Source organism: Mytilus trossulus, chromosome 11 (genome assembly GCF_036588685.1).
Source record: "Mytilus trossulus isolate FHL-02 chromosome 11, PNRI_Mtr1.1.1.hap1, whole genome shotgun sequence".
In the NCBI taxonomy this organism is placed as follows: Eukaryota; Metazoa; Mollusca; class Bivalvia; order Mytilida; family Mytilidae; genus Mytilus; species Mytilus trossulus.
The window spans coordinates 50319785-50347504 of NC_086383.1; the positions used below are offsets into that span (position 1 = coordinate 50319785).

Genomic DNA, 27720 nt, shown 5'->3' on the forward strand with positions numbered 1-27720 from the left:
CTTTGCTGAACATTATTGCTGTTTACAATTTATCTCTATCTATAATAATATTCAAGATAATAACCAAAAACAGCAAAATTTCCTCAAAATTACCAATTCAGGGGCAGCAACCCAACAACCGATTGACCGATTCATCTGAAAATTTCAGGGCAGATAGTTCTTGACCTGATAAACATTTTTATCCCGTCAGATTTCCTCAAAATGCTTTGGTTTTTGAGTTATAAGCCAAAAACTGCATTTTACCCCTATGTTCTATTTTTAGCGGTGGCGGCCATCTTGGTTGGTTGACCAGGTCACGCCACACATTTTTTAAACTAGATACCCCAAAGATGATTGTGGCCAAGTTTGGATTAATTTGGCCAAGTAGTTTCAGAGGAGAAGATTTTTGTAAAAGATTACTTTAATTTACGAAAAATGGTTAAAAAATGACTATAAAGGGCAATAACTCCTAAACGGGTCAACTGACCATTTTGGTCATGTTGACTTATTTGTAGATCTTACTTTGCTGAACATTATTGCTGTTTACAGTTTATCTCTAACTATAATAATATTCAAGATAATAACCAAAAACAGCAAAATTTCTTCAAAATTACCAATTCAGGGGCAGCAACCCAACAACCGATTGACCGATTCATCTGAAAATTTCAGGGCAGATAGATCTTGACCTGATAAACATTTTTACCTCGTGTCAGATTTGCTCTAAATGCTTTGGTTTTTGAGTTATAAGCCAAAAACTGCATTTTACCCCTATGTTCTATTTTTAGCCGTGGCGGCCATCTTGGTTGGTTGACCGGGTCACGCCACACATTTTTTAAACTAGATACCCCAATGATGATTGTGGCCAAGTTTGGTTTGATTTGGCCCAGTAGTTTCAGAGGAGAAGATTTTTGTAAAAGTTAACGACGACGGACGACGACGACGACGGACGACGGACGACGACGGACGACGACGGACGACGGACGCCGGACGCCAAGTGATGAGAAAAGCTCACTTGGCCCTTCGGGCCAGGTGAGCTAAAAACGTGTAATGGTAACACTGCAGTAAGAAGTAAATATTATGAACCTATCTCAATCCATCAACCTGTAATTGGTGCTTGTTTCATATTTGTCTTTCGTTTATTGTTTGTATAAAAATCAGGACGTTGTTTTTCTCGTTTGAATAATAGAGAAAATGGCCTAAAAATTTAAGAACACAAAAATAGATTACTTCATGTAGAGACCCTCATGTAGAGACGACTGGTCATTTTGTCTTGCTTAATTGCATCCATCATAACACACATATCTGCATTTTAAATTCATTCTCGTTGTCCGTCTTGAGTATCTGAGGTGGACCAAGTATATGAGTAAATCGTAGGGCCAATTCAGAAAATTCTTTTGTCGTATTTTGCTTTAAATTTCACCAAATGAACCATCGGCACTAATAGTCAATTGGTATTAATATTGATTCAGTTTTCCGTAAATTAAAAGCAAACTAAATGTTATTGTTATATACATGTGTCATTCATTTATCTACAAGCAGTCGGTACCTGTATCTTGGTATCTTAACTTTAGTCTAAGATTCATCAATTTTTCTTGTTGTTATTGATTAGATGTCGGTAACTGCGAGAACTCTCAGAGCTGTAATTAGTGTCTTTTTGTTGTTGGGGTATACAAGTACCCGGCCACATCCACTCTGGTATTTGTTAGATGTATTTCTATTTGTATCCATCTGATGAGTTAAGACTTTTTCAGCCTATTTTTATAGTTTGTTCTTATGTTGTACCGTTGAACCACTGTGCCATTTTAGCATGAAGCTTGGGATCTTGCTAACATGTTTAAACTCGCCACATTAGGTAGGTATGTGCCTGTCCCAAGTCAGGAGCCTTCGTTTGTTGATTTGTTACATATTTGTTTTTCGATATTTTTTTTGTACATAAACTAGGCCGTTAGTTTTCTCATTTGAATTGTTTTACATTTGTCATTATGGGGCCTTTTATAGTCGACTATGCGGTATGGGATTTGCTTATTGTTGGAGTCCGTACGGTGACCTACAGTTGTTAATTTTTGTGTCATTTTGGTCTCTTGTGAAGATTTGTGTGATTTCTTTATATCAATGTTACAAATGTAGTAATATCACCATCATAGAGTGGAATGTATAGCTTTAATTTAAAACAACCAAAGCAATCAATTACTCCTCTTCATGGAGGCTTTTTTTATATACAAATCCATTTGTCAGCGATTTTTACAATAGGTGACGGCAAGGCATTTGTATATTTTACTGAGCACCGACTATCGCTCTTTAGCGTACAATAAAATGATAATAATAAAAACAACTTTATTTAAAAAGGGGCGAAAGATACCAGAGGGACAGTCATACTCATAGATAGAAAATAATCTGACAATGCCATGGCTAAAAAATTAAAAAGACAAACAAATAAATAATAGTACACAAGACACACCATAGAAAACTAAAGACTAAGCAACACGAACCCCACCAAAAACTGGGGGAGATCTCAGGTAAAGAAAGTAACTCATTTTGATCAAAGCAATTTTTAATAAGGCTGTCTACAGATTATATTAACTATAAAAATAAAATATGTTTGCACTTGCTACAGGAATAAAACATAAGCAATCTACTAAATCAAAAATATAAACAATACATATTTTGTGATCCCGAGCTTAAGATCATTATACGTTTTGCTTCATTTTTTAAAAACTAATTGGAATCTCTTCGAAACAATCAACTAACACGTTTAACCCCGCCACATTATTTATTTATGTGCCTGTCCCAAGTCAGGAGCCTGTAATTCAGTGGTTGACGTTTGTTTATGTGTTACATATTTGTGTTTTGTTAATTTTTTTACATAAATAAGGCCGTTAGTTTTCTCGCTTGAATTGTTTTAAATTGTCTTATCGGGGCCTTTTATAGATGACTTTATGCGGTGTGGGCTTTGCTCATTGTTGAAGGCCGTACGGTGACCTATAATTGTTTATGTTTGTGTCATTTTGGTCTTTGGTGGATAGTTGTCTCATTGGCATTCATATCATACCACATCTCCTTTTTTATAAAATTTCAATATTTGCGATACAGCGGTGTTTTGTAAAAAAAAATAAGGGAATCTCAGAGGCAGATTTAGAGGGTTTTTCAGGGGGCACGCCCCCCTTTTGTGGGAAAAATTTGTGGTTGTTTATCTAGGGAATTACTGAAGCATAACTGGGGTGGGTCCCCTCTTAGTCTTAGGCAGTCAGTGGGTCCCCTCTTGGACAAAACTAGATAGCTGACATGGTTTAAATTAAAGTAAGGTCACCAATTTCCCGATATCAAATAATTTGAGGAAAAAAAACAATAATGTATTGCCATATGACCTTTAACATTGAAAGGTTAAACTTGTATTAAGTCATGTTCAGACCTTTAACCAGAAAATAAAGGAATATTGTGTTAATGTGCACGAAACCACACACAAAGTCAATCCATAGAAAAAATACTAATGATCAATGGTCAACGTTGCTGGAGGGTTCTTCAACAATAAAAAAAAAAAAGTATAATTTTTACCAAGATGGTCCCTAGTGTCGACTTAAGTATAATACTACACTGTCACTCTGTTTAAATCTAGTCATAAAAAATCACCAAAGTCAAAGAACAATACAAGATGAGAACAGACAGACAGATCCGGTATTAATGATTTTGAGAATTACGATTTTTGCTCTATTCTACATATCGGTCTTTTAATGTTGTCCATAAAATGTAAAAGTCTTAAACTATAATCAATCTATGTTTTTGCTTCGAGACCAGAATTTTGTGGAGAAAAAATAGCTTTTTAATGTCAAAAAGAGTCCGGGAAACTCCCAGGATGCACGATTTTGCGTTATTTTTCTCAGAGCTTATAAACTTATAAATGTTAAAGATAATAACTTGTATATTAAATCATTACACTTCATCATAGATCATCGAACTCCACCTTGCTCATCAAGTTATGGCGTCCTGTCGAATTTGATAAATAAAATTGAATAACTGATTTCTGAAATTTATGACAAAGGCATATATTTATAGAAAATCTAATTAAGGTATACACATATTGGAAATCTCTAACGGTTGACCAAAATTGACACCGATTCCTGAATGCACGTTTCATTATGAGTAAGTTATCAGTGTTGTTCGGTCACAAGTTGAATATTTTTATAAATTTGAATTATTCAATTAGTTGTTTCTTTCATTACATTGACCATTTGCTGATTAATGGAAACAAAGTATAAAATAAAAGGAACCATATCTTTTTCTACTAATTCCCAATTCATTTTCTTGCAACGTCATATCCGATGTCTTGAAAGCACCAAATGTTGATTGACGTCAGATGACTGAAAATGGTTTGTTTTTACTCAGAAATCACTGTGATCAATTGCAGCCAATGTAACAAGTTTATATAAAATGTACAAAAGAAAATGATCTGTAAAATGGAAAAAAAACACAATTTTCTTTTTGAAATTGATAAAAAAAATATATATAAAATAACTTTCAAACTAAAATGTTATTTGAATACAATCTATAAAAGATTGAAAATTACATTTAGCTAGTATATTGACTAAACCTAAACGTTATTGTTGCTATGATAACTTGTTCAAGGTTTGTTCATTCATCTTTGAGATAAGGTATATCACCTCAAGATCTTTCTCGTTTTCTTTCTTACCTCTCATCACAGATTGGATAAACGATTTGATTCTCTGCTTTAAGCTGGCAGGGGTAAGGGTTTTCTCGTAATGCTCAAATGTTGTTCGTGGTAAACATTCATGACGATGTAAATACACAGTTTCTCTAAGTTTGTCCCAGTCGGTTTTTACTTCTTGTTTTATATAAGTCTTCAGAATTAACTTCTTCTCATCTGTAGACATATTTAATTTAGGTTTAGAAGGAGCTTTTGACGTAGCAGTATTTTCATTCGCAGACATTTGTATTTTCGGTTTAGATGGACTTTGTGATGATGAGGTGTTTTCATCTGCAGACATATTTATTTTCGGTTTAGACAGACTTTTTGATGATGAAGTATTTGAAGGGTTTCTGCCACCAGTTATCTGAGCCCCATCGTCAATTTTCTGTCGTGGGATGAATTGAACTTTTGGTTCCGTTTTTGTTTCGTTGTCACCTGATGGTGTTGAAGTCGATATCTTATGTTCATCTACGAGCGTTCTGCAAAATATTAAGGTACGAGTGTATCAGCTTCATTGCAATACCGTTTACTCAAGTGCTTAATATTTCTATAAAACTGTTTGACCTACAAAGCCTGTGAACACTTAAGGATGTTTGCTCCTTTTGCTCTCGAATTTTTGTCAGATATTCGGAATTCTCTGGTTTTATCCATGTATTGCAATAAAAACAATTGCCCGCTAACCCCTACTTTTCTTTTCATAATTTCATAACATATAATTTAAAAAACCCATATATAAAAATCTTATAAAATCCTTGTTATATTTTCATAGTTTTTGAAGGAAAAAAGGTACTTATGATAAATTGATGAAAAATCTGAGAGAGAATCATTTCCCGCCAAATTTCCAATGGCTTACTCCTCGAAAACAAGGACACGGACCCTTCATTTTTTTCTGCGTTTTTAGTTCTGTTATTTATAAACTACCAATTTATAACAGTCTTTTAAAAAAGCTTGTTATTTTGAAACAGAGTAGCGAACATCCTTAAAATATTCGTTGTATTTAATTGTAGTGTAAATAGTCTTACAAATGTTTCATAAAACTACAAATTTAAAAATTAATTATTATAAAATCCTTTTAATTTATTCTCTCATTCTTCTAAATCAAGTGCTATTAAAGTTCTTAGTGTCATCCGGTCTTGAATCAATGAAGTCTTTAATCCATTATATGAAAGGAATAGTTCTTCTAAACTTTTTAAAGCAATATAATTAAAATATAGTTCTTGGATTTCATAAGAGTATGAAATCAAAGAACTATACTTTAAGTTGATTGTTTAATTGTAGTTAATTATAATGTGTTGACATCACCTTGGATTTCTTATCATTACTTAAAACAATCAAGTAAAGGAGAAATAATAATCTGATCCTGTTTCTACTTGAGAGAATTAAATATTGAATCTATAGACGTAAACTGAATATTATACTGTTTAATATAAGTATACATGAAACCTGTTAATACAGCCATTTATTGACATCAAATCGGCAAAACTACGCCAAACATGAATTTTATTAATTTAAAATGCATGAAAGAATAATAAAGAGTACAATTACTTGCAAAAATATTATGCGGTCTACGTTTGTTTTCCATATAAAATATGAAGATGTGGTATGATAGCAAAAAGTAAAAAAACAAAAATACCAAACTCCAAAGAAAATTCAAAACGAAACGTCCAACTGTTATATTCCTGACTTGGTACAGGTATTTCCTGATGTAAAAAAAGATGGACTACCCTTAGTTTTAAAGCTTGCTAAACCTCTCAGTCTCATAGAACTTCAATATGTTGACAACAATGTGTCAATGTGCAAATGAGACCGCTCTTCCCGCCAATGACCAAATGACGTATACGTTATCAACAGTACAATCCTTAACAATGAAAGTATCAAATGGATGTATAGACTGAAGATATGTGTGTTTATAACACTCCCCACCCTAATCATGACCTACGACCACAGAACAATTATTAAACTTGTGACCATCCAGTCAGTTGTATATAACCGTAAACCAGTGCAAATCGGAGTTATCGACTTTATAAAGAATGTTCGGAATTTTTTTTTTTTTCAGTTTATGACCGTTAAAAATATCTGTTTCACAGATGACGACGGATATGTGACTAAATTGAAAACAGTTATGTCTAATCGTCTTATCTATTTGTCTTTTTAAACAATAAAATATGTGAAATATTTGTCATTTGGAAGTTTATTTTTTTTCCATTGTATTGTCAGTTTGTTTTCGATTAATGTATTTGAATGTCCCTTTCGTATATTTCTCCTCTCTCCTATAGTCATTAATTCAGTTTTATTGGAAAAACAGCATTTTTTTTTATTGAAGTAAGACATAGCCCTTTGTTCGGTTGCGAGAAATAGGACGAAATCGTAACCCTGCAGGGGAAAGTGGACAACGTATACGTTATCGCTACTGTAATATGTAGACATTAAAGAAGAAGCGAAGAATATCAACTATGAAAGATTAATGGTCTATCAAGGTTTGTGAAATACATACTTTTTCTTTTGTTTCTTTAAAGGTGATGATGGATTTGCCACCGCTGCTTCTGTAGGTGCAGGTCTTTCTGTGAGAAAAAAAAAAGACACACTTAAGTCATTACACCAAATAAACTGAACTTGCAATGGATATTTAAAAACAAATAATACACTTATAATCTACTAATTACTGCATTCAATAGAATAGAAAGGTAACGTTTATAGATAGTCCAAACATGCACCAACTCTTTCAGTGGCATGATGTTAAAGCCACTTTCAATAGGTAACGTTGTGTAAAAGAGAGCATAAAATGTTGGTGGTTTGGTGTAAATAGTCTTGCTAAAATTCCAATATCTATTTTAAAGTTTCCATGCAGAGGCAGTACTATTATCAACCGAGTTACCTATTATTTCATTGATGATCGTCTAATAAGATTGTGAAAAAAAGTCATTATGAATAGGAATTTTTTTTATAGAATATACCGTAAATCTGCATAGATGGCATTCTTTTTTATATTTGCAAAGTAGTCCTCAAAAGAGGAATTTTTCTTATATTTTATTGTAGTGTGAATAATTACATGCATTTTATCACTATTGTAACACGTACAAAAGTAACGACACATGTATATACCATGTGCTTCATGAAAACAAGCTTACAATTTCACATTAAATTTAAAAAAGTTTTAAAGGCAGTTGGACGTCAAAAAAAATGTTCACCAAAGAAACCATTTAGCTTGTGACCAAGTACATCAGACTCGCGATTTGTCTACAAAAGACTCATTGGTGACTCTCAAATCAAAATAGTCAGAAGGCCAAATCAAATACAAAGTTGAAGAGCATTGAAAATCAAAAGTTGCAAAATATATTTTTCGAATCTCATCAAATCAAGGTAACAAACAAATACTGAGGGATTTGCATGAACTTCAACAGGAGTGGGACCGGGAGAATCGACAAGGAAACTGTTTCCTGCTATGCATGTACTGCAAGTCATGGTAAGTCCACACTCATTCCAAATAATGTATAAATCAGAAAAAGGACTCAATCGGTAATTATACACTTAAGATGATTGGTAAAAGTACCTTAATATCCAAGACTTTGAAAACATGCCGTTAGTGAAATGAGACATAGACATATCGTTTCAGTCAACTAATTCGTAGCGGAAACCCTCGAATGTATGAAGTGTCGATTTCAGACGTTCTTCTTCAAAACTCTGTGTAAGTAGTTTTTGTATAAATAGAATTCCCCTGCTAATAAAGTCCGTTAAGTATGGACATGAGTGAGCGTAATGTATAAAATGAGATATGTTATTGAGCCGAGGATATATTAATTACTACTGAGAAATAGGAAATTGACAACTGGAAAGTTGAAGTCATCACATATGTCATATAATTCAGGTTTGAAGTCGTCCATATCAAGATATGAAATATATCTTCTTGTTAAGCTAACCTCCTTAGGTTCAAGTTCCCTGGGTTATAAGTGATGCACCCAATCTTAGTGTCTGTTTTGTTGTGGGATTTTAGGTAACAGTGAATTTGTGTAATCAGGGATAATGTAGAATCCCTGGTTTTTCAGGGATTTTGCTTAATCACTAAAATCATTTGTGATTATATATAGTCTCTGAAAAAGTCCAGTGATTTTAAATAATCACTGAAAATTTTAATACGTATTTTACAAATTCCCTAAATCGGTTTCAGGTATTATCAATAAAACAAAGATTATCTGTTTGTTTAAGTATTTCCAATACAGACAAATAAATCAAATAATATAAAATAACCTCTTTATGGTGGTCAGTTTTTATTCCAGACCATTTATCAAATCTGATTTTATTAAGAGTGAACAGTTTTTTCTGGTGATATTCTATTTAACTGTGTTAAACCACATTTTTAAACTCACAAGCGAATAAATGCACAGATCATGTAATTTGCTGTAAAACAAATAGGGGGATAGTTAACGAACAAGGAATTCAAGCTAGGCAAAGATATGCAACTTAACGTCTAGGAACACAAACTGAACTGAACAAATTCTTGATAGATTGAACACAATTTTGGTGGAGGCCGCAGTGTGATCGTTGAAAAGGAGACCCCAAAAACATAATGGCCATCGTTAATAAAAGGAATGAAAAGGATAATGACTGACTACAAAACATTTAATAACTCTCAGATTATACATAAGTAATAGAAGTGTTTATTATGAGATAACAGAGAATTATGGGCAAACAGTGCAAAATAATGGATTAAAAAATTAAAGAATAGACAAAAATAGACAAAAGAAATCAGAATGACGAATAATAGTGTACTAAAATATACAAAATAGAGAATAATGGGCAAAATAAATAAACAAAAGAAAATAATTATCTTAAAAATGAAAGAAAAAAAACCTTTATAGAAGATGTCATCCAAATTTTGATGCAGTTTGTAAAAATAAATGATATGTATTAAACTACTGTAAACCAACTTATTTTCGCGAGCGATTTATTTTCGCGACTTTTGCGAGTAGAAAATAACGCGAATATAAATCGTCGCGAATATGTAAACCTTGGATCTTTCCATATTAAACTTAATCAAGTAAATCAGAAAATCGCGAAATTAAATAGCTGCAAGGTGGTCAAGAAAGGGTAAAACGCGAAAAAAAGTATCCGCGAACATAAGTTGGTTTACAGTATTGTGTTTAAGATTTGATAGTTATATTTCTAAAGATGTTTAAATGAAATATTTTAATTTTATTTATTGTCTCTTCATTTCAATTATTATGTTTATTACCTGACATTTGTTCTAGTGATTATGCATAATTCCTGAAAATTTAAGTAATTATATATAATTACTTCAGCTACCGGTGATTATGCATTACATAATTCCTCATTCTACAAATTCTCTGTAACATAAAGATACGCTGCCACGTCCGGGCAGTGTTTTCGTTAGGTGTTTTTTGTTTTGTATTGATCTCATGGTTTTAGCCCCTTTCAATTGATTTTTATCGTTTGTTCTTATGTCGTACTGTTGTCTGTGTCATTTTGGTCTTTTGTGGATAGTTGTCTCATTGGCAATCATACCACATCTTCTTTTTTATACAACTGTCCCTGGTTAGGGGAGAGGGTTTCGCGCCAGCAATCTAGTTTAAACCCGCAATATTGTGTATGTGTCTGTCACAGTCACGAGCGTGTAGTTCGGTGGTTTGTCGTTGGTTCATGTCTTTCATATTTGTTTTTTGGTAAATTGTTTTGTTATAAATTAGCCCGTTAGTTTTTCTCAATTAATTTGTGTTTCCATATCCTCCATGTCGGTGCCTTTTACAGTCGACGATACGATATGTTGGATTTTGTTCTTTGCAAAAGGTGGTACGGTAGCCTATAATTGCTTGCATCCTTTCTTCATTTAAAATTTGGTGGATAGTTGTTCATTGGCAATCATGCCACATCTCCTTATTCCTATATTTATTCCTCAAAACTTTCATGAGCACAGAAAAAAAATCTTATTTGTCAAAACCTTTGATGTAAAATGTTGTTGCAAAATTTATGCGTTAGCGAAGATTGAGACAAACCGTTACACAACTAACCAAGAATATTAAACTCTTGAGCAAAGAATATTAATAATCTACTAATGCGCTTTGTCCATTCGTGAATTAATGTGTTGTTCTTTCGCTCGTTAATTATTTAACGTTATGAAAGTTAATGAAATCATAGTTATTTGAATATTATATAGGAGAAAAAATGCAACATAAAATTTTGCTTTATCAAATTCTATGTCATACATAGTCAAACGTAGTTGATGTACTCACTTAGGATTGTTGATTCTCCTTTAACCTCTACGTTACCATCACCCCTTTTTAAACTCTGATAGTATAGTTTTTCTTTTGCAAGTAAGAGTGGAGGTCCATTTACCCCATCTTCTTCGTTTACAAATTCTTCTGTTATTTCATCGGGATCAGAACGAGAGTAGATAACAATTTTTCTGCGCCAAAACTTTGCCATTCTTTCCACAACAATATCCCCGACAACTGTTCCCTCCTTTTCAATTGTTGTCAAATATGTTTCCCAACTTTCGTTGGCTAAATTGATAGATTCTTTCTTTTCCTAGAATATTTTTTTCATATAAATATATTATGTGTAAATGTATCAATCTTTTCATCAGTGTTTAGCAATGTTGTGATGAAAAGCAAAAATGAAAATGATATTAAATGACTGGCAAGAAAACCTCAACTTTCTAACACTGCTAGCACATGTAATCGTCAATACAAGATTTAATCAAAATTCAACGCTAGATTTAGGCATGTCTTTGTATTCAATTTTAATATGTGTATTTTAGTTCGATCAACTGACATTAATTCATGTTCGTTTAATATGCATATATTAAATTCAATAATGAAATATCAATTATTAATACGAGTTTATTTGCTTTGTTGATCTGCAATATGCACGATTTTTTATTCTAAACAATTTTTCTATACAACGTTAACAAAACTGCTTTATCTGTATTTTATAACTTCTGCCAATCTAGGCACACCTATTTGTAATTGTTTTGATTTTCAACAAGTAAAGTGATCAAATTGACATCCATTTTATTCCAATCAATATCTAAAATCAATACATTTCCAATACTAAAATAACAACCACATGCACACATATTAACTAAAAACAAAATAGAGCGAAGTAGTCCACATCTTTTTAGAAAGCTCAAACTTGTAAGATTTTAAGGTGTGTTTTTTTTTTTTTTGGCGAACTCCATTAACCCCCGACTGCAAATTTAAATTGATGGTAAATTATTTTCGCAATTTTCTTTATCAAAAACAGCAGTTGCCATTTTAAATATTAAAATGAACAAATGCAAAAATAGGATTACTATCTAGCTCGAAACAATGTAGCATACCTTTGTCAAAAACAGCAGTTGCCATTACAAATATTAAAATGAACAAATGACAAAAATAGGATTACTATCTAGCTCGAAACAATGTAGCATATCTTTGTCAAAAACAGCAGTTTCCATTACAAATGTTAAAATGAACAAATGACAAAAATAGGATTACTATCTAGCTCGAAACAATGTGGCATATCTTTGTCAAAAACAGCAGTTGCCATTACAAATATCAGAATGAACAAATGACAAAAATAGGATTAATACCTAGCTCGAAATAATGTAGCATTTTTGCTATTTTGGCAAGGAACCGTCAATCAAACAATAAACAAATCAACATACTTTTCATTGTGTCAGTTTTGTTTTTTTTTTCGTATGCAAAAATAGTAAATTATTCAATATATGTATATATATATGCACTCTTAAACAAAATACAAAAAGACGAAATGTGAAAGAAAAGTTTGTAAACTTACATCAGACACATCTTTCAGTTGTGGAATAATAAGTTGCCGGAGTTGTAAATGATCCATCTTAGCTAACTCAAGACGACTCAGCTGATCGCTGCATGCTTGGAAAAACGAGTTCCCATCATTTGAAATATCACAGCAGAAATATAATCCGTTTTCCTTTAACAGGAGATTTAGATGATCAATTGCTGCTTGTTTAACATTGGTGGCCGGAACTGGTAAAATTATATGCAAAGAAATAACAAATGATATTTGGCGTTTTGTTGGCAATGCCTAATAATTGCATTACATGTATCACTGGTGGTAAGCGCATGGTCGTAACTACCATCCGGGATGGCAGAAAACTCTAGAGATAAAGTTTTTTTCCGATTTTTGTGCAGTAAAAGGTTCATTTGAGCCAAACCGCTTGTTGCATATACACTTATCGTGAGTGCATTGATATTGAAACCAAATTTAATAGATAAAATCATTCAAAAATTTGAGCATGATGGTCATAACTTTAAATGTGTAATGGTCGTAACTTCAACTAAAGTATTTTGGATGTTGGTCGTAACGGACACAAGATGGTCGTAACTTTGACAAATGACCATAACTCGAGTATTTAGACAAACTTTTATTAATGAATTTTAAAAATAAAAGTAATATACCCAGATGTCTTATATGATTTGCTACAAACAATGTTATTTGTTACTCTTTTAATGGTATGCAGAAATTAAGCAAGAGAATTTTTAAACATACACAGTTCTGGTGTATTTCAAACGCTCATCATTTAGGAGCAGCAGTGAAAAATAATCAACTCGCATTAAGCCAAAAAGTATGTTAGGGTTGTGTATTAATATATTGTTTTACTGTACGTAAAGGCATAAAGTTATTAAATACACGTGTATTCCCTCATATTTGTTTTAATCTTATTCTATTTACGACTTTTTTTTATCTGCAATCATGTCGGCAGATGACATTATTAACACTTTTTGTTAAATATATCTTTAAAGCCTCCGTCACACTTACCGGATAGCTCGAACGGACGCCTAACGGACATTTTTTTTCAATCCGTTCATGTTCTTTAAACGTCCGTTCTTATCCGTTAGACGTCCGTCCATATTCGTTGCATGTCCGTTAAGCGTACGTTTTATCCGTTGACGTCCGTTCTGTCCGGTGGAAAACTTTGAGCATGTTCAAAACTTTAAACGGACGTCCAACGGATAAAATGTCCGTTGAACGTCCGTTAAGCGTCCTTTTTGTACGGTACTCGTTCATTTCATTTCCGTTTTGTATTCGTTACGTGTCCGTTATACATCCGTTGGAGGTCTGGAAGATAAATTCACCAACGGACTTCTACCCGACGTTCAACGGATAAAACGGATGAGAAACGGACTCATACCGGATGTGTAACGGATAAAAAGTATGATGAACGGATCTAAAACGGATAAATGCCAATTGGAAATTTCGCGTTAGAAATGCCAATTATTGGTATGTCAGATTTCTTAAGGTTCGTGAATTCTTATTATTCATAATCGATCCTAGAGTATAAGCACGTCTTCACAATCAAGCAGCTCTTATTCAGGCCAGACACTGCCCGTTGGCGGAATTCTGAAGACCAAACCAAAGCCAGTTACACAGAAACTTTTTGAATATTCATGCGATTTTTCCGTGTATCATGTTCATCCGTTTTATCCGGTACGCTTCCGGTATGTGTCCGTTTTATGCGGTACTCGTCCGTTGGATGTACGTTCGACATCCGTTCTGTCCAGTTCGTTTTCGTTTCTCGTACGTTGCATATCCGTTGTGTGTCCGTTATGCATCCGTTACGCGTCCGTTTTATTCGGCCAGTACATCAACGGACTCCCAACAGATAACAATTTTGTCAACGGACAACTTTTATTTTCATCCGTTAGGCGTCCGTTCGTGCTATCCGGTAAGGTGTGACCGAAGCTTAACTCTTAATCAGCTATATTGCAGTTCTTATAAACTATTCGGCTTTTGGTCGTTCATAAAGAGAATCCACAGATGAGACTGGATCTTTTAACGTGTTGTCTTTATTTCTTATCGATTACATAACGATTATATATTGCGGTATATCATTGATATTAGTTCTAAAAATTGGTACAGAAAGAAAATGAGGCCATGGTGTCGCAATGATAATTGTATTAACCTCGAAAGTAGGAATATTGTTGATAATTATATATTTTACACTGATACACGCTCTGAATTTAAGAGTAATATAAAATAATAGTTTGTAGCCAGGCTTAAGCTTGTAGCCAGGTTAATTTTACAAGGACTTAGGTAGAACTAAATGTACTGCGGCAACTATCACATACAAACCCCGGTATGCAGTTTAAAATAATGTGTATGTTATATGTATTAATGGCTATTCATGGACTTCGTTATTGGACATAACTGTGCACCTTATTATAAGCTTGATTTCACCAAACAACAATATGATTTCTAAAAATCTAGGCTAAAAATAAAGCGTATGTTTTTAAACTCTGGTACAAACCTGCGAATTCGCGGGTATGTTATAGTCTCGATAACAAGCTTCATAACTTGGCAATACTTTTAGCTTACTTCGACTCCTTACTGATGCTTTTCCAACTTAATGTATCAATCTTAAGTTGTACATTAAAAAAAACACCTAGTAGGTACCTCCTCTATCTTTGCAATAGATGCAAAATCTTACATTGTGAATGAATTTAACCGCTTACATTAATTTTACTATTTGACTCTTGCTTAATTTTATACATAATATTTTCAGTACATTTCATTTTGTATTACGTCGATCGTTCGATTCGTTCCAATTTTCTTCCGTTTCGCACTTGATAGGTACCCCTCTCTTCACTCTTTTTTGACCCCGTTCACACAGGGACATTTTTATCGATTTAAACTAGACCGGTTCTCTTTAGATCGTTTTAAGGGCTAATGTGAACACATTGAATCGATCTTCAATCGATCTAAAGTAAACCGACCTTACTTTAGATGTGAACGCATAGATCGGTTTAAATTAGTACGATTGAATCGAAAATAGCAGTATTGTTGGTGTCATGTTGTATAACTTCGTTGCTACAATGATTTTTTTTTCAATATTAAACGGAAAACTGCAATAACACCAGTATCAAAATTTTAAATTGTGATTCAAGAGAAACAATAACTTTATCCAATTTTTTTCCCCAAGTGTGTGTTTCAGTGTATCAACACATGCATTTGATAAATCATTTCTATAAATACACAGTGTTTACAGTTTTATGGGCAAAAAGGTTAGATCGATTGCGTTTTTAATTGTAGTGTGAACGCAGTGGTTCAGATTAGACCGATAGAGATCGTTATGATTAAAGAAAATGTGAACGCTAACTGGTTTTAATTAGATCGATTCAGATTAGATCGATAAAAAAAATGTTAGTGTGAACGGGGTCTTAGTTTTCATTATTTGGTGAGAACAACTTCACAAATATGTCTCGGTTATTGTATAGAAATGTATATACTATGAAAATTAGAGCGCGGGGCTTTGCCCCAAACTCTTATTTTCATAGTATATACCTTTCTATACAATATCCAATTTAGCACATATTTCCAACTTGAGTAATCCTGTAATTAGTCTATTGATATGTTTTGGCTGACTATCTGTAGCTCATTTACATAGTTTTGTAAATCTACTCACTATCATCACTGAAAGAAATTGAGTTCAGAATGACAGATTGTAGTTGCTGGTGTAAGTATGTTTATTGGTATATTTGTATAAAGCTGTGTTTTACTATACATGATACATCCCAAAACATATAGATAGTTTGTAGTGGCAGATCCCAAAAGAGGGTGGTGGAAAAGGCTTATTTGGGGGGTGATCAATGCTTTGAATCAGAACATACAGTTGAACCCCTGCCCCTTTATTTTGGTTTGGAACCCCTTTACAAATGAATGGATCTGCCCCTGGTATGTACCCATAGGTAGTCTAGTGAATAGTTTACATGTATGAAATATCTGTCACTGGACATTAAGCAACCAATAATCATTCCATTCATGACGAAATTTATCAAATTGCTTTTATTTCCCTTTACAAGGTTTCATGGTTCACTCTTTTTTCGTGTACAAAGTAATTACATGGACGATAAAATAAATGATTACAATTTTGGATGGCATTGTACTCTAATCAAGTTATAATGAACTAAAATGTATATTTGTACTCTTTATTTAATTGAAAGAAACTTTTAATTGTCAAAAACATTTTTTGATCCAAAGATTAAATAGTGGGATGTTTAAAAATTAATTTGAAAGCTAATTACTAACTATTTAGTTTAATTTGGAACACATCATTTTTTTTCAAAATGGCCAGTAGCAATTTGTATTTCAATATCTTGATTACGATACAATGAAATCTTACCCTTGTGGTCATTCATGCGTAGTTACTTAGTACACGACAAAGTATGTACTATGAAAGTTAGAAGACAAATTCAAGCAATTTGATTGGACGAAAAGTTGTAAGTATGTGCTAAATAATATAAGTGATGTATATGTCGTTAGAATCCATATTTTGAATGACTGACAATAGAATGAGGTTCAGTCAACGTTTGTTCACACCATAAATATTATAAAGTTTCTCAATAAATTGCAAGGTATTAAAGCATCGATTTCGAGAAGTGAATTACATAAAACGAAGGTACGTACATGGTATAGTAAAGAATATAACAGAGTCAAAACAAATGGAATACACTATTAAAAGTTCATCATTTTAATATTAAATGAGTGCCATGCAGAATTTATTAAATAGAAACAAAAAGGATAAATCATCCAGTTTGCCATGATTTATTAAAGGAACTCATGAAATCTTAATGAAAAAAGAGAAAACAAAAGTAATTAAACAAAAACTTCCTCTTTTGGATTAACGCAATACTCATTTCAAGATGAACGTTTGTTTTTTCTTTGTTTTTTTTTTGTTTTTTGTTATTTGTTTTTGTTTCTTTATGTTGTCAGCGTTTTGCTTCCTTTCCTATACTAATAAAATGAAAATAACACTTTAAAAATGTATAGTGCGTCCGACGCTTTTTTTTTTAAATTGCTCCATCAGAAACTCCCACACATTTCAAAAATTTTCGGCCGACCAATCCGAAGTTACAAAGATTAAGCCCGATTTTCTTGTGGGGTTTTTGTTTTGTATGTAGCATTGTGTAGAATGTTGTAATCATTAGTAGTTTTTGTGATGAATTTGTCAGTCAATCTTCGACTAATAACTTCTGATTTTGACTTTTCAAGACAGTTTTATTTTCTTACTGTAAGCATGAAAATGTGAAGTTGCTGAACATATTACTAAAATATTTATGAGTAAGATATATGATATAAATATCAATTTGAAACCTAAAGAATAATACATGACACGCAAAAACAACATACCTGAATTAGCAGGTGCTTCCAATTCATCATCCTGAAATGTAAAAAACTAGATTAAATGGTAGTTTGCCTTTTCAAACTGACCACTGTTTCCAGAAACAGTTTTTACCAAACACGCTAGATGATACATATTTGTGTATTTTCATATATATATGTTTAGTTCATGGTTGATAATGATACTATATGATATTATTTAGATGTAAGTTATTATTGTCGAATATGATGATGCTCTTCAGAGAGTAACATCCGGATTTCTTCTTAAAAAACGGGGACCATCATGGCATGCTGGACTAGTGAAGTAAATTGTTAACAGCAGTAGTGCAATGTGTGTGAATAAAAAAAATACCACTGTTAATCTGAATAAAACATGTGTGCGTGTGTCGGACAAAGAAATATTTATTTAAAACACTTTTGTCCGGTTATATGCATGATGTAGACAAAACGTTACTGAAAACGCAGATAACGAGAAATTAAAGTTAAATGCAATAATAACATGAATATTGCACTGATCGTTAGATCTTTTGTTGGTACTTTTGTAACGTAAAGTTGTTGTGTCACTAACAGAAATATCATATTGCTTTTTATTCATTTTCAAATGATTATATTTTAAAGATCATGGAGTATCGGATAGCTTAAAAGTTTTGTAGACTAAAACTTAGTTAGTTATGCAACTTTCATATGCTTTTAGTATATACTTTTTTACGCGTTTTTTTAGTAACTTTATGTTCGATTATCAACTTCTCATATTATTTTTTTATTTGTACTGATATTTGTCTTTTTCACAGACGAAGCATCATATGAACGGTTGCTGCATGAGATGAAGTAGATAAAAGATGGATTTTTCTGAACAATGTTTTTTTTATATTTTTCTTGTTTTTTCGTTTTCCACTTTTTTATGTATTTCACTGTTTAATTTTGATGTACGTGTTGTTTACGTGGATTAAAATGAAACTTTATTTTACGTCTACTCAAAACTTGGGAAGCACATACTTACTGAATAAGAAGGTTCTGGCTCAAGTTTATACGCTACATACACAATTCCTCCCTTGTATATTTCCTTTGATAAATTGCCGATATCGAAGGATTGATTGCGCATTCTTTCGTCTGGTTTGATTAATGCATAATATTGTATCAAAGCCTGCTCCAGGGCAAGAGCATAATTTTGCTGATTCATTGCGATTGTTTTCTGAATTGCCCTCTTGTAGCATTCTTTGATATTCTGCGGAATAAGATCCCTTTCAATGCATGCCAACACAATTAAACCGTCATAATCATCCTTCTTGTAATCATGCCATCTACCATTTATTCCTCCTCCAAGAGACCACGTATTCGGTTTCATAGGGTTAAAGGAAGCCCCTATTTTTTGTTTTACAAATGTCTTACCAATTGTATAATCGGTCACTTTTCGTTTAGTCTGTATATGCAAATCACTAAAAGAATCTACTATTTTTAGTTTTAGTCTTTTCAAAGCTTCCAAAAAAGAAACTGCATGCCTATGTCGATTCAATTCGTCATGATCACATAATTCGAACAAGGCTGCAAGGTTGTACGAGTAACCTTGATGGCCGCGGCAAAGGTCGTCGAACTCGGTAAATCCACGGACTGATCCAGTTGCTGACATGATTTAAGTTCTATAATATATTTTAAAAAGATATAAAATGTATAATTAGTTACCAAAGATACCAGGATTCTAATTTAGTACGACAGATGAGCGTTTCGTCTACATCATAACATAATTTCATTAAAGATAATTCGTGTGAAAAAACAATGTGATTTCCTTCACTCATTACCAGAAAATAAAAACCTAGGGCCGTGTCAACGGTGCTGTCCTAGGACTAAGACATGTCCTAGGATGGTCTTAGTCCTAAGTCGGGTTAACGAACGTCTCCTAAAATAAGATATGTCCTAAATTTGGTCCTAAAGTTAGGATATACAAATAGGTGTCTTAGGATAGTCCTAAAGGTTACATCGTCCTAAAACGTAATAAAAACAATAAATATGGCATAAACTCAATACTAAAAATACTAATACAATATTAAACTATCATAAGATAAAACTAATAAAAAAAAATGTTAAATGTTTGTTAAAGATTTAATTGTATCATATTAAATTATTTCGTATTGCTTTTTTTTGGAGCCTGAACAATACTATCATCATAAGCAACATATTTTAAATAATTCAAATATGGGGAAAAGTTTACTTTTTTTTTTTAGATTAGATATATGTAATGAAATCGAGTGGACCTAAGGACAAAACTAGTTTATGTACTAAAATTGCAGCACGGATATCACAAAGTTTTGTAAACATTTACTTTTGTTTTCGTATTAAATTCATTTGTATCTTTTATCATATTTAATAACGTATTTATTAGTATTCCGTAAAAACTTTAACTTTTATTTTGCGTTAATTGTTTTCTATATTAGCGTCAATCATCCTCCCTCTCTTTACATATAGGTTCTAAAATACAATTCAATCTTTGTCATACAAATCTCTACATATATTTTCAATTATATAAATGTGTTAGGATGGTCCTAGGACCATCGTTGTTATGACAGTCCTAAGACAGCTTTGTTTTACATCCTAAGACATGTCTCAGACACGTCCTAAGACCATCCTAAATAATGTCCTAAGACCTATCTTAGGACATATCCTACGATACTTTCATTGACACGGCCCCAGTGTACCAACCTAAAGCAGTAAAACCAAAAAACGATGTATATAATAATATATAATACAGATGTGTTTCCCTCTAAGATCAATAAGGATGCAGACCTTGGTGTAGCCCTTACATACTTTGGCCGATAATACAATATTGAAAATCAAAATATATCTCATGCATATGGAAACTCTTGAATATATGACACCTATTCCCAGAAGATGGTATTGATTTAAAATATAAGGTTGCTAGAACACATTCAAGTCAATACTATAAAAGAAAACATATGTAGCTCTCTATTATTCTCCGTATATAATACATGGTAAGACCAGTAAAATATACTTCAAAATTGTAAGATGTAATACTGTTGAATTTGCAGTCACTCACTAAATACAAACTTACAGTATTCGAACGTAAATGAATGGAAATGAACAAACACATGTCGAAATACCAAGACAGACAAACACATGTATATGATGTTTTAAAAAAAAGTAAAAAAAATTTACACAGAAAAATAGATATTTTCATTTTCTAAGCTGCAGAGATGTAACTTTTAAACTGTTTTATTCATAAAAAGACTGCATTCATTTAAAGATCGAAAAAAAAAAATATCTAAATAAAAAAACCGAGTTTTCTGGGAGTTTCACATGCGTATGGATATGATGAATAATAAACAAAGGATTCGCATTATGTTAACACATTGAATTTCAGAATCCTATGTTATTATCCATGCAGTGCCATTAAAAAAAATCCTACATACTCTCATACTTTTTTCATAGTTTAAAAAGCCATATTCAAAAATGCTATAAAAGTCTTGTAATTTTTTCATGATTTTTTTAAGAAAACGGATGCCAATACAATGTTAAATGTTTAAAAAGTCTAAAGAAAATTATCCCGCCAAATTTTCACTGGACCATATCTCGAAAAAAGCACAACCTTTCATATGTTCAGCCAGAGACATGTATACTAAAGAGATTAGCGACTTGGAAATCTCGCTGACTTCACGCGTGTAAACTCGTACCCAGCATCCTCTAATAATATGATAACGAGATTAGCGGTAGTCTAGACAACCGATAATAATCACTCGGAACACCCTGTTGTTTTTCTTTGTATTAAGGACCAGGACAAAGACTTTCAGAATTAAAATCTTGTACTGTAAACAAATTCGCAGTTGAATAATAATATGACACTGTTTACATGTAGCATTAATCGGTCTGTTAATTAGGGGGTCCCATGATTAGGTGTGTATGTGGAAAATTATTACCTTTACAGGAAATAACTGTAATGTCGAAGATGTCAGCAAGCGAAATTTCCCCTTTTAAAATTGACAGTTTCATCTCAATATTTATATCTATATTAAAATTGATGCTTGGTGGTTGTTGTGATATGAAATTCACGATGTCCAAGACAGATTTTTTATCATGGGACGACGATTTAGATTTAGATATATTGTTAGGGGAATACACAGACACTGACCCAATTGTAGATAGTGACGACGACTTTGTTCAAGCGACATGTGTGCAACCCCCCCCCCCCCCCCCCCCCCCCCCAAAAAAAGGTCAAGGAAATTGACAAGAGTTTAAGTGCAGATGTTACTGCTACTGATGGTTACAAATGTCCTGACTGTGACAAGATTCTGAAATCTATCTCTGGGTTTCGTGGAAACACTTCAAGACAACATTGAAAACAACTGAAAGGTAATTTAGGCGAAAATGTTATTTTTTTTGGTCCTGTCCATGCATGCTATGTTAATTTTGTAATACTTCCCTAAGAAAAAACTTTAAGAATCATCAATTCCGCCAAGATTGAATAATTGTTATGAAAACAAAATGTCAAAGTGGCTAAATGGTACTGAATTTAAATGGCTTCGTGGTGCATATACATGATATATGTCTCTGCAATTGCAAAAAGATATTTCCTTCTTCAAAAAAAAATAATATACATTTATAATGCATAACAACGTGACAAGATATGTTGGGCTACTTTACACTGTGATTAAAAGTTTCAAGTTTTAATACCAGGGGTTCACACTACCTTGTTTATGATGTTAATAATTAATCTAGAAAGACTTCATCAATTTGTTAACAACAGGTGATCTTTCTGCATGTCCAAGGGTTTAATTACATGAGTTACTAACTTATTAAGAGGAAGAATCACACAGCTACTGATAACCTAACATGTTTGATCTTTACTTCATGTACCTTACAGTATGTTTACTTATTAATAGGTGTCAAATTATAAACAGTTTTATTGCCATGATCAAGATTTTTAATTACCAACATTAAAATCTGAATCAATGGAGATTAACAACAAGAACATTAGCATGTGTTTAGTAATTTAGCATACCTGATATGATTCCGGGATCTTTTATAAAGCAATTGCAGATGTGTTAAATTAAAGGTGAATAAAAAGGGACAGGAGTAAAATAACCATGATTTATATATATTGAATACACACAATGTATTTGTCACAATGTAAGATATCAAGAATGCTATATATATAAACAATGTTTTAAGGTGACATTTCATTCAGAATGAGAATTCTATAGGACGAAATTGTGCTAAATAGCGACATCGAGAAGCCATTTTGAGGCCAAGTAGTTTTGTTATCCAACGATCATTTTATTCAGGATTATCCTAGTCAAACTATAATAGAAGAAACCGTTTTATAAACCTTATATGTCATTGTTTAAACAAGCACAACCTCAAACTATTGCTTAGTTTTATTTATTTTTGTTCCAAAAGTCGGGTGCCTTATCGAGCACAGAATCTAAAATTTGGGCTTCTTGAATCGCGATATAAATTCGCCTATTATTTTATTAACTATTACTAAAGAAAGCTTAAAATTACAAATAAACTATGCCTCTACATAAATTTAAGTTATTCTTAACTGAATTGTGTTGATATAGATTGTATTTTATTATAATTTGGTTGTTTTCTGTACGTTAAAGCAGTTTGTAAATTATCAATATGGCGGATTGTTTGCCGAATTTTCTACTCTCGAGAAATCTCGTGCACACGCGTGAAGTTGACCGCTGGTTAATAGCCGTACTGATAAGTTGCCAATCTCCGTATATATATTCTCTGGTTCAGCTATTTCAATTCTGTTATTTATATACTATCAATTTATAACAGTCTTTTTAGTAGCTTGTTATATTGAAAATGAGTAGCAAACATCCTTTACTGCATTATTCTTGTTGAGATTTTGCTGTGTGAATTTGCTTTTATATTTCAAATAAGACTTCTGATCAACGGATCATTGTCCTTCAACAAATATTACACATGTTTCTCATCTGTTTTATATCAAGTTGTTTCCTAAAGTAAACCAATGAAATTGGTTGAAGAGTTACGTTTCTATTGTTCTATTGTTTATAGTTTTTAATTTGGTCTTTTGTTTGAAGTATACATCCTAGTTTGATACTATTTTGTAGAATGAGGTAGTTCTTTTGACCTACTTGTAAAAATTCTACTTACGATATTGTACATGATCGGATTCGGATTACAAATTGAAAAAATTATGTAACATGTGTAAATGTACCTGTGTTCATATTTATTAAAAAAGGAATGACACACTAATTCCAATGTAAAATATAACATTATGATTTTCATTTAATTAAATAAAAATATAATTGTATTTAAAACTTATTTATACTTTTCCTATATTTTTACGCTACCATTTTGTATTATATTGGAGAAAAAATGCTTTGTTTGAATTAAACCACACAAATATAAACAAGAACATGAAGAATAAAATATTACAAATCTGAGATTAAAAAAGAATGTATCATACCAAGTTTGTCCCTTTTTCGAGTTCCTTTGTCGATGAATGGGTTGAACTTTTCCTCAATGTTTTAAAACTAAAATCACGTTTAACGTCCATACACAAAAATATAACACAACAAGGGAATGGTTCTTCTTCTTCTTCTTCTTCTTCTTCTTCTTCCCGTTACGAGTCGAACTCTGTAGTAAAGTGTAATTGACTCGGGTTGTCTTGACCTAATTTGTTATTTACACATGCAATTTTCTGAAAATGTACAACAAGCTACAACGTAGTTTGTTTAATTAAGAGTGACTAAATTTAAACATGTTAAAGATTAGACAAATACATATAAAAACTTTTCACTTTAAACATGTTAGATAAAGGATTTTTTATTTACACACTATGATTTTCATATTTAAATATTAAAATGATTAACAAGATCAGAGACATGTATTTATAGTCTCTGACAAGATTCACAAATAACAACATGAACAAATCTAAGATGAAAAGATAAGAAAATTTTCATACCAATTATTTACTATTTCCGAGTTTCTTTATCGATAACTAGATTGAACTTATAGTCTGTCAATGTAAATCAAAATCCACGTTTAACGTGCCACAACAAAGAAATATTTGACCTACTTAAACCAGGACCACTACCTTATATGGAAATGCATAAATTAGCATACTTATGTTATCGCACATCGCACATGTAATAGTTAGGATAGGAAACTCCCGATACCGCCTTGATAACATCCGAGAAGTATCGCGAATCGCGAGAAAACACGAGATCTGCAAAAAAGCTTCTGCGGGAAACGCCGCTTCGAAATTTCTTCATCAATTTGTAAGTATAAAACATTATATGAATAATTAAAAACATATTTATTAGTAGTTATTTAATGGTATTTAATGATATTTCACTACAAAAACAACATAACACGCATATAAACATCGTTGTAAGTGATCATAGATGCGAGATGCTGCCCATGATGCTGATGCCGAGGTGGTATGACCTGTCAAGTTGCATTGAAATTATTTATTCTAGTTGCATTTACTTGTACAAAATTATTTGATTTCAAGTTTTAGATAATATTTACGTTTTCAGATGAAAGTAGGGCGTCTTTTGATGTGTATTTCACGTGAATTATAACATATAAACCAGCCCTTTTCATAAACAAAATGGCGACTTCCATAGAGAAGGGCCTTCTGCTGCTTCTGCTTCTGCCAGATACTGGCCACAATCAACGAACTGATTATACAGCCATGGTTTGGCCTTTTATTTTTTGCATCTAAACTTGCATTTTTGGTGTTAAAAGACGCTGTAACTTGATCGAGTTCCTTTCCTTTTTTATATTTACGTTTGCATAGCAAGTATCAACTCTATTTGTCAAGATCTAGAGGTTAGTCAAATATTGAAGTTATTTCACCCCGTCCATCTTGTTTGTCAATTATTTACCAATCAGAGTAGAGATGCTATTTTGCAGCTATACTGTTGAATATAGGCTACACAATCACATATTGCATTATTTTTTCCAATTTCTTAGACATTTTTACACTTGCATAGCAAATTTCAGCATCTTATGTTGAGTATTTGATTAGATATTGAGCTACAAAATGAAACAAATTTTAACAGCTCTATTTTTTTTTCATTACATCTACCTATCAGAGCAGAGCTGCTAGTTTGCAGGTATAAGGTCAATGTACATTGCATAAAATTGCATTAAAGTTATTTTGTCCCTTTCATAAGATATATTTAGACTTGCAGAGTAAAAATGAGCTTCCTATTTTGGAATATGAAATAGATCATATTGAGCCTTTCTTTGCTAAAAAAAATTTAATTTTGTTTCGTTCTCAAAAGAACTGAACCCGACAATGCATTTCATAAGCAGCTCAAGAGTCAATATAGGAATAGTTTAAAACAAAATTTACTTTAAAGGACTTTTGTTCCTTACATGCTTTTGAGCATACTGAGCAAAATAAAGCCTATAGATATAGAAAGATGTGGTGTGAGTGCCAATGAGACAACCATTCAAACGGGGGAAAAAACCTCCCTATTTGGCATAAAAACATTCATAGTCATTGGTTTTCCCGTTTGAATGGTTTTACACTAGTAATTTTGGGGCCCTGTTTAGTTTGTTGTTTGGTGTGCACCAATGCTCTGCGTTGAAGGCCGTACATTGACCTATAGTGGTTTGCTTTTATAAATTATTATTTGGATGGAGAGTTGTCGTCTCATTGGCACTCACACCCAATGTTCCTATATCTATATTTTTTATTTGTCTTATCCTTCTGTCTCAGTTATCAGGGTTTAACATGCAATATTAGAAATGGTGGGTTTCCAACCCAGGATAAAGGGAATTCAAAGTATACGTTTCCCATTCTAAAATATTGAATGTCTTACCCCAAAAAAAACCATCTTGATCCTCTGTATGCATGCTTTGTAGATTTTAAGCGTGCATTTGATTCAGTTTCACATCTCCACCTTTTTTATAAACTTAAATGTATAGGTGTTGGAACAAAATTTTATGACATTATAAAATGTATGTATGAAAACACAGAAACTTGTGTAAAAATAGACCAACACAGGACAAACCTTTTTAAATCAAATATAGGAGTAAGACAAGGGGATAATCTCAGTCCCTGTCTCTTTAATATATATTTAAATGATTTGCCAACCTATTTTGACCAAACATGTGATCCAATCCCATTAAATACACATCCCTTAAATATTTTAATGTATGCTGATGATGTAGTTCTTTTATCATCATCAGAGCAAGGACTTCAAAATTGTGTTAACAAATTAAATAAATTTACAGTTGATAATAAAATGACAGTTAACACAAAAAAGACCAAGGTTCTTGTATTTAACAAATCAGGAAGACTTAAAAATATTAAAATATCATTAGGAAACCAGACTTTAGAATGTGTACAAAACTACACATACTTAGGTATAAATTTTTCATCATCTGGGAGTTTCCAAAAAGCAAAGAAAGAACTTTATAACAAAGGAATGAAAGCATATTTCAAATTAAGGAAGACCTTTTCAGTGGAAAGCCCAAAACCTAGAACTTTACTACACATCTATAACCATACAATCCGACCAATCTTGTTGTATGGATCTGAAATTTGGGGTTATATACCACATAAGAAACAAATACATTTGGATAACTTTATATCAAAAGAAACTGATTATCTTGTACTAGATAAAATTCATACTAAGCTTTGTAAATTTTCACTTGGAGTTAACATAAAAACATCAAATATGGCATGTAGAGGAGAACTAGGTTCACTCCCTACACTGTATTATGTAATAGTGAATATAATAAAATATTGTATCCATCTTTGAAAGATATTGAACCTTCAAATATTATTCTAAGGGAAGCCATATATCTGTCTCATTCTATGGACAAACATAACCAGGAATCTTGGATAGGAAGTATTAAACATATTTTTAAATTTATAGACT

General features: G+C 32.2%; 1 protein-coding gene across 2 annotated transcripts; it reads right to left on the reverse strand.

The window, feature by feature from the left end:
* Positions 1–2161: 2161 nt before the first annotated feature.
* LOC134691284 (uncharacterized) lies at positions 2162–24902 on the reverse strand. Of its 2 annotated transcripts, none has more exons than XM_063551722.1 (8): positions 24783–24902; positions 24285–24518; positions 18834–19470; positions 17843–17873; positions 12473–12681; positions 10927–11221; positions 7176–7242; positions 2162–5160 (listed from the first exon to the last, which is right to left on the reverse strand). In XM_063551722.1, the coding sequence occupies exons 3-8, from the start codon at positions 19458–19460 to the stop codon at positions 4581–4583; spliced, it is 1809 nt and encodes a 602-aa protein (XP_063407792.1). In that variant the 5' UTR covers positions 19461–19470; positions 24285–24518; positions 24783–24902; the 3' UTR covers positions 2162–4580. The 2 variants fall into 2 exon arrangements, with proteins under 2 accessions (XP_063407792.1, XP_063407791.1); XM_063551721.1 differs by having other exon boundaries at positions 24285–24454; positions 24783–24896.
* Positions 24903–27720: the final 2818 nt, after the last annotated feature.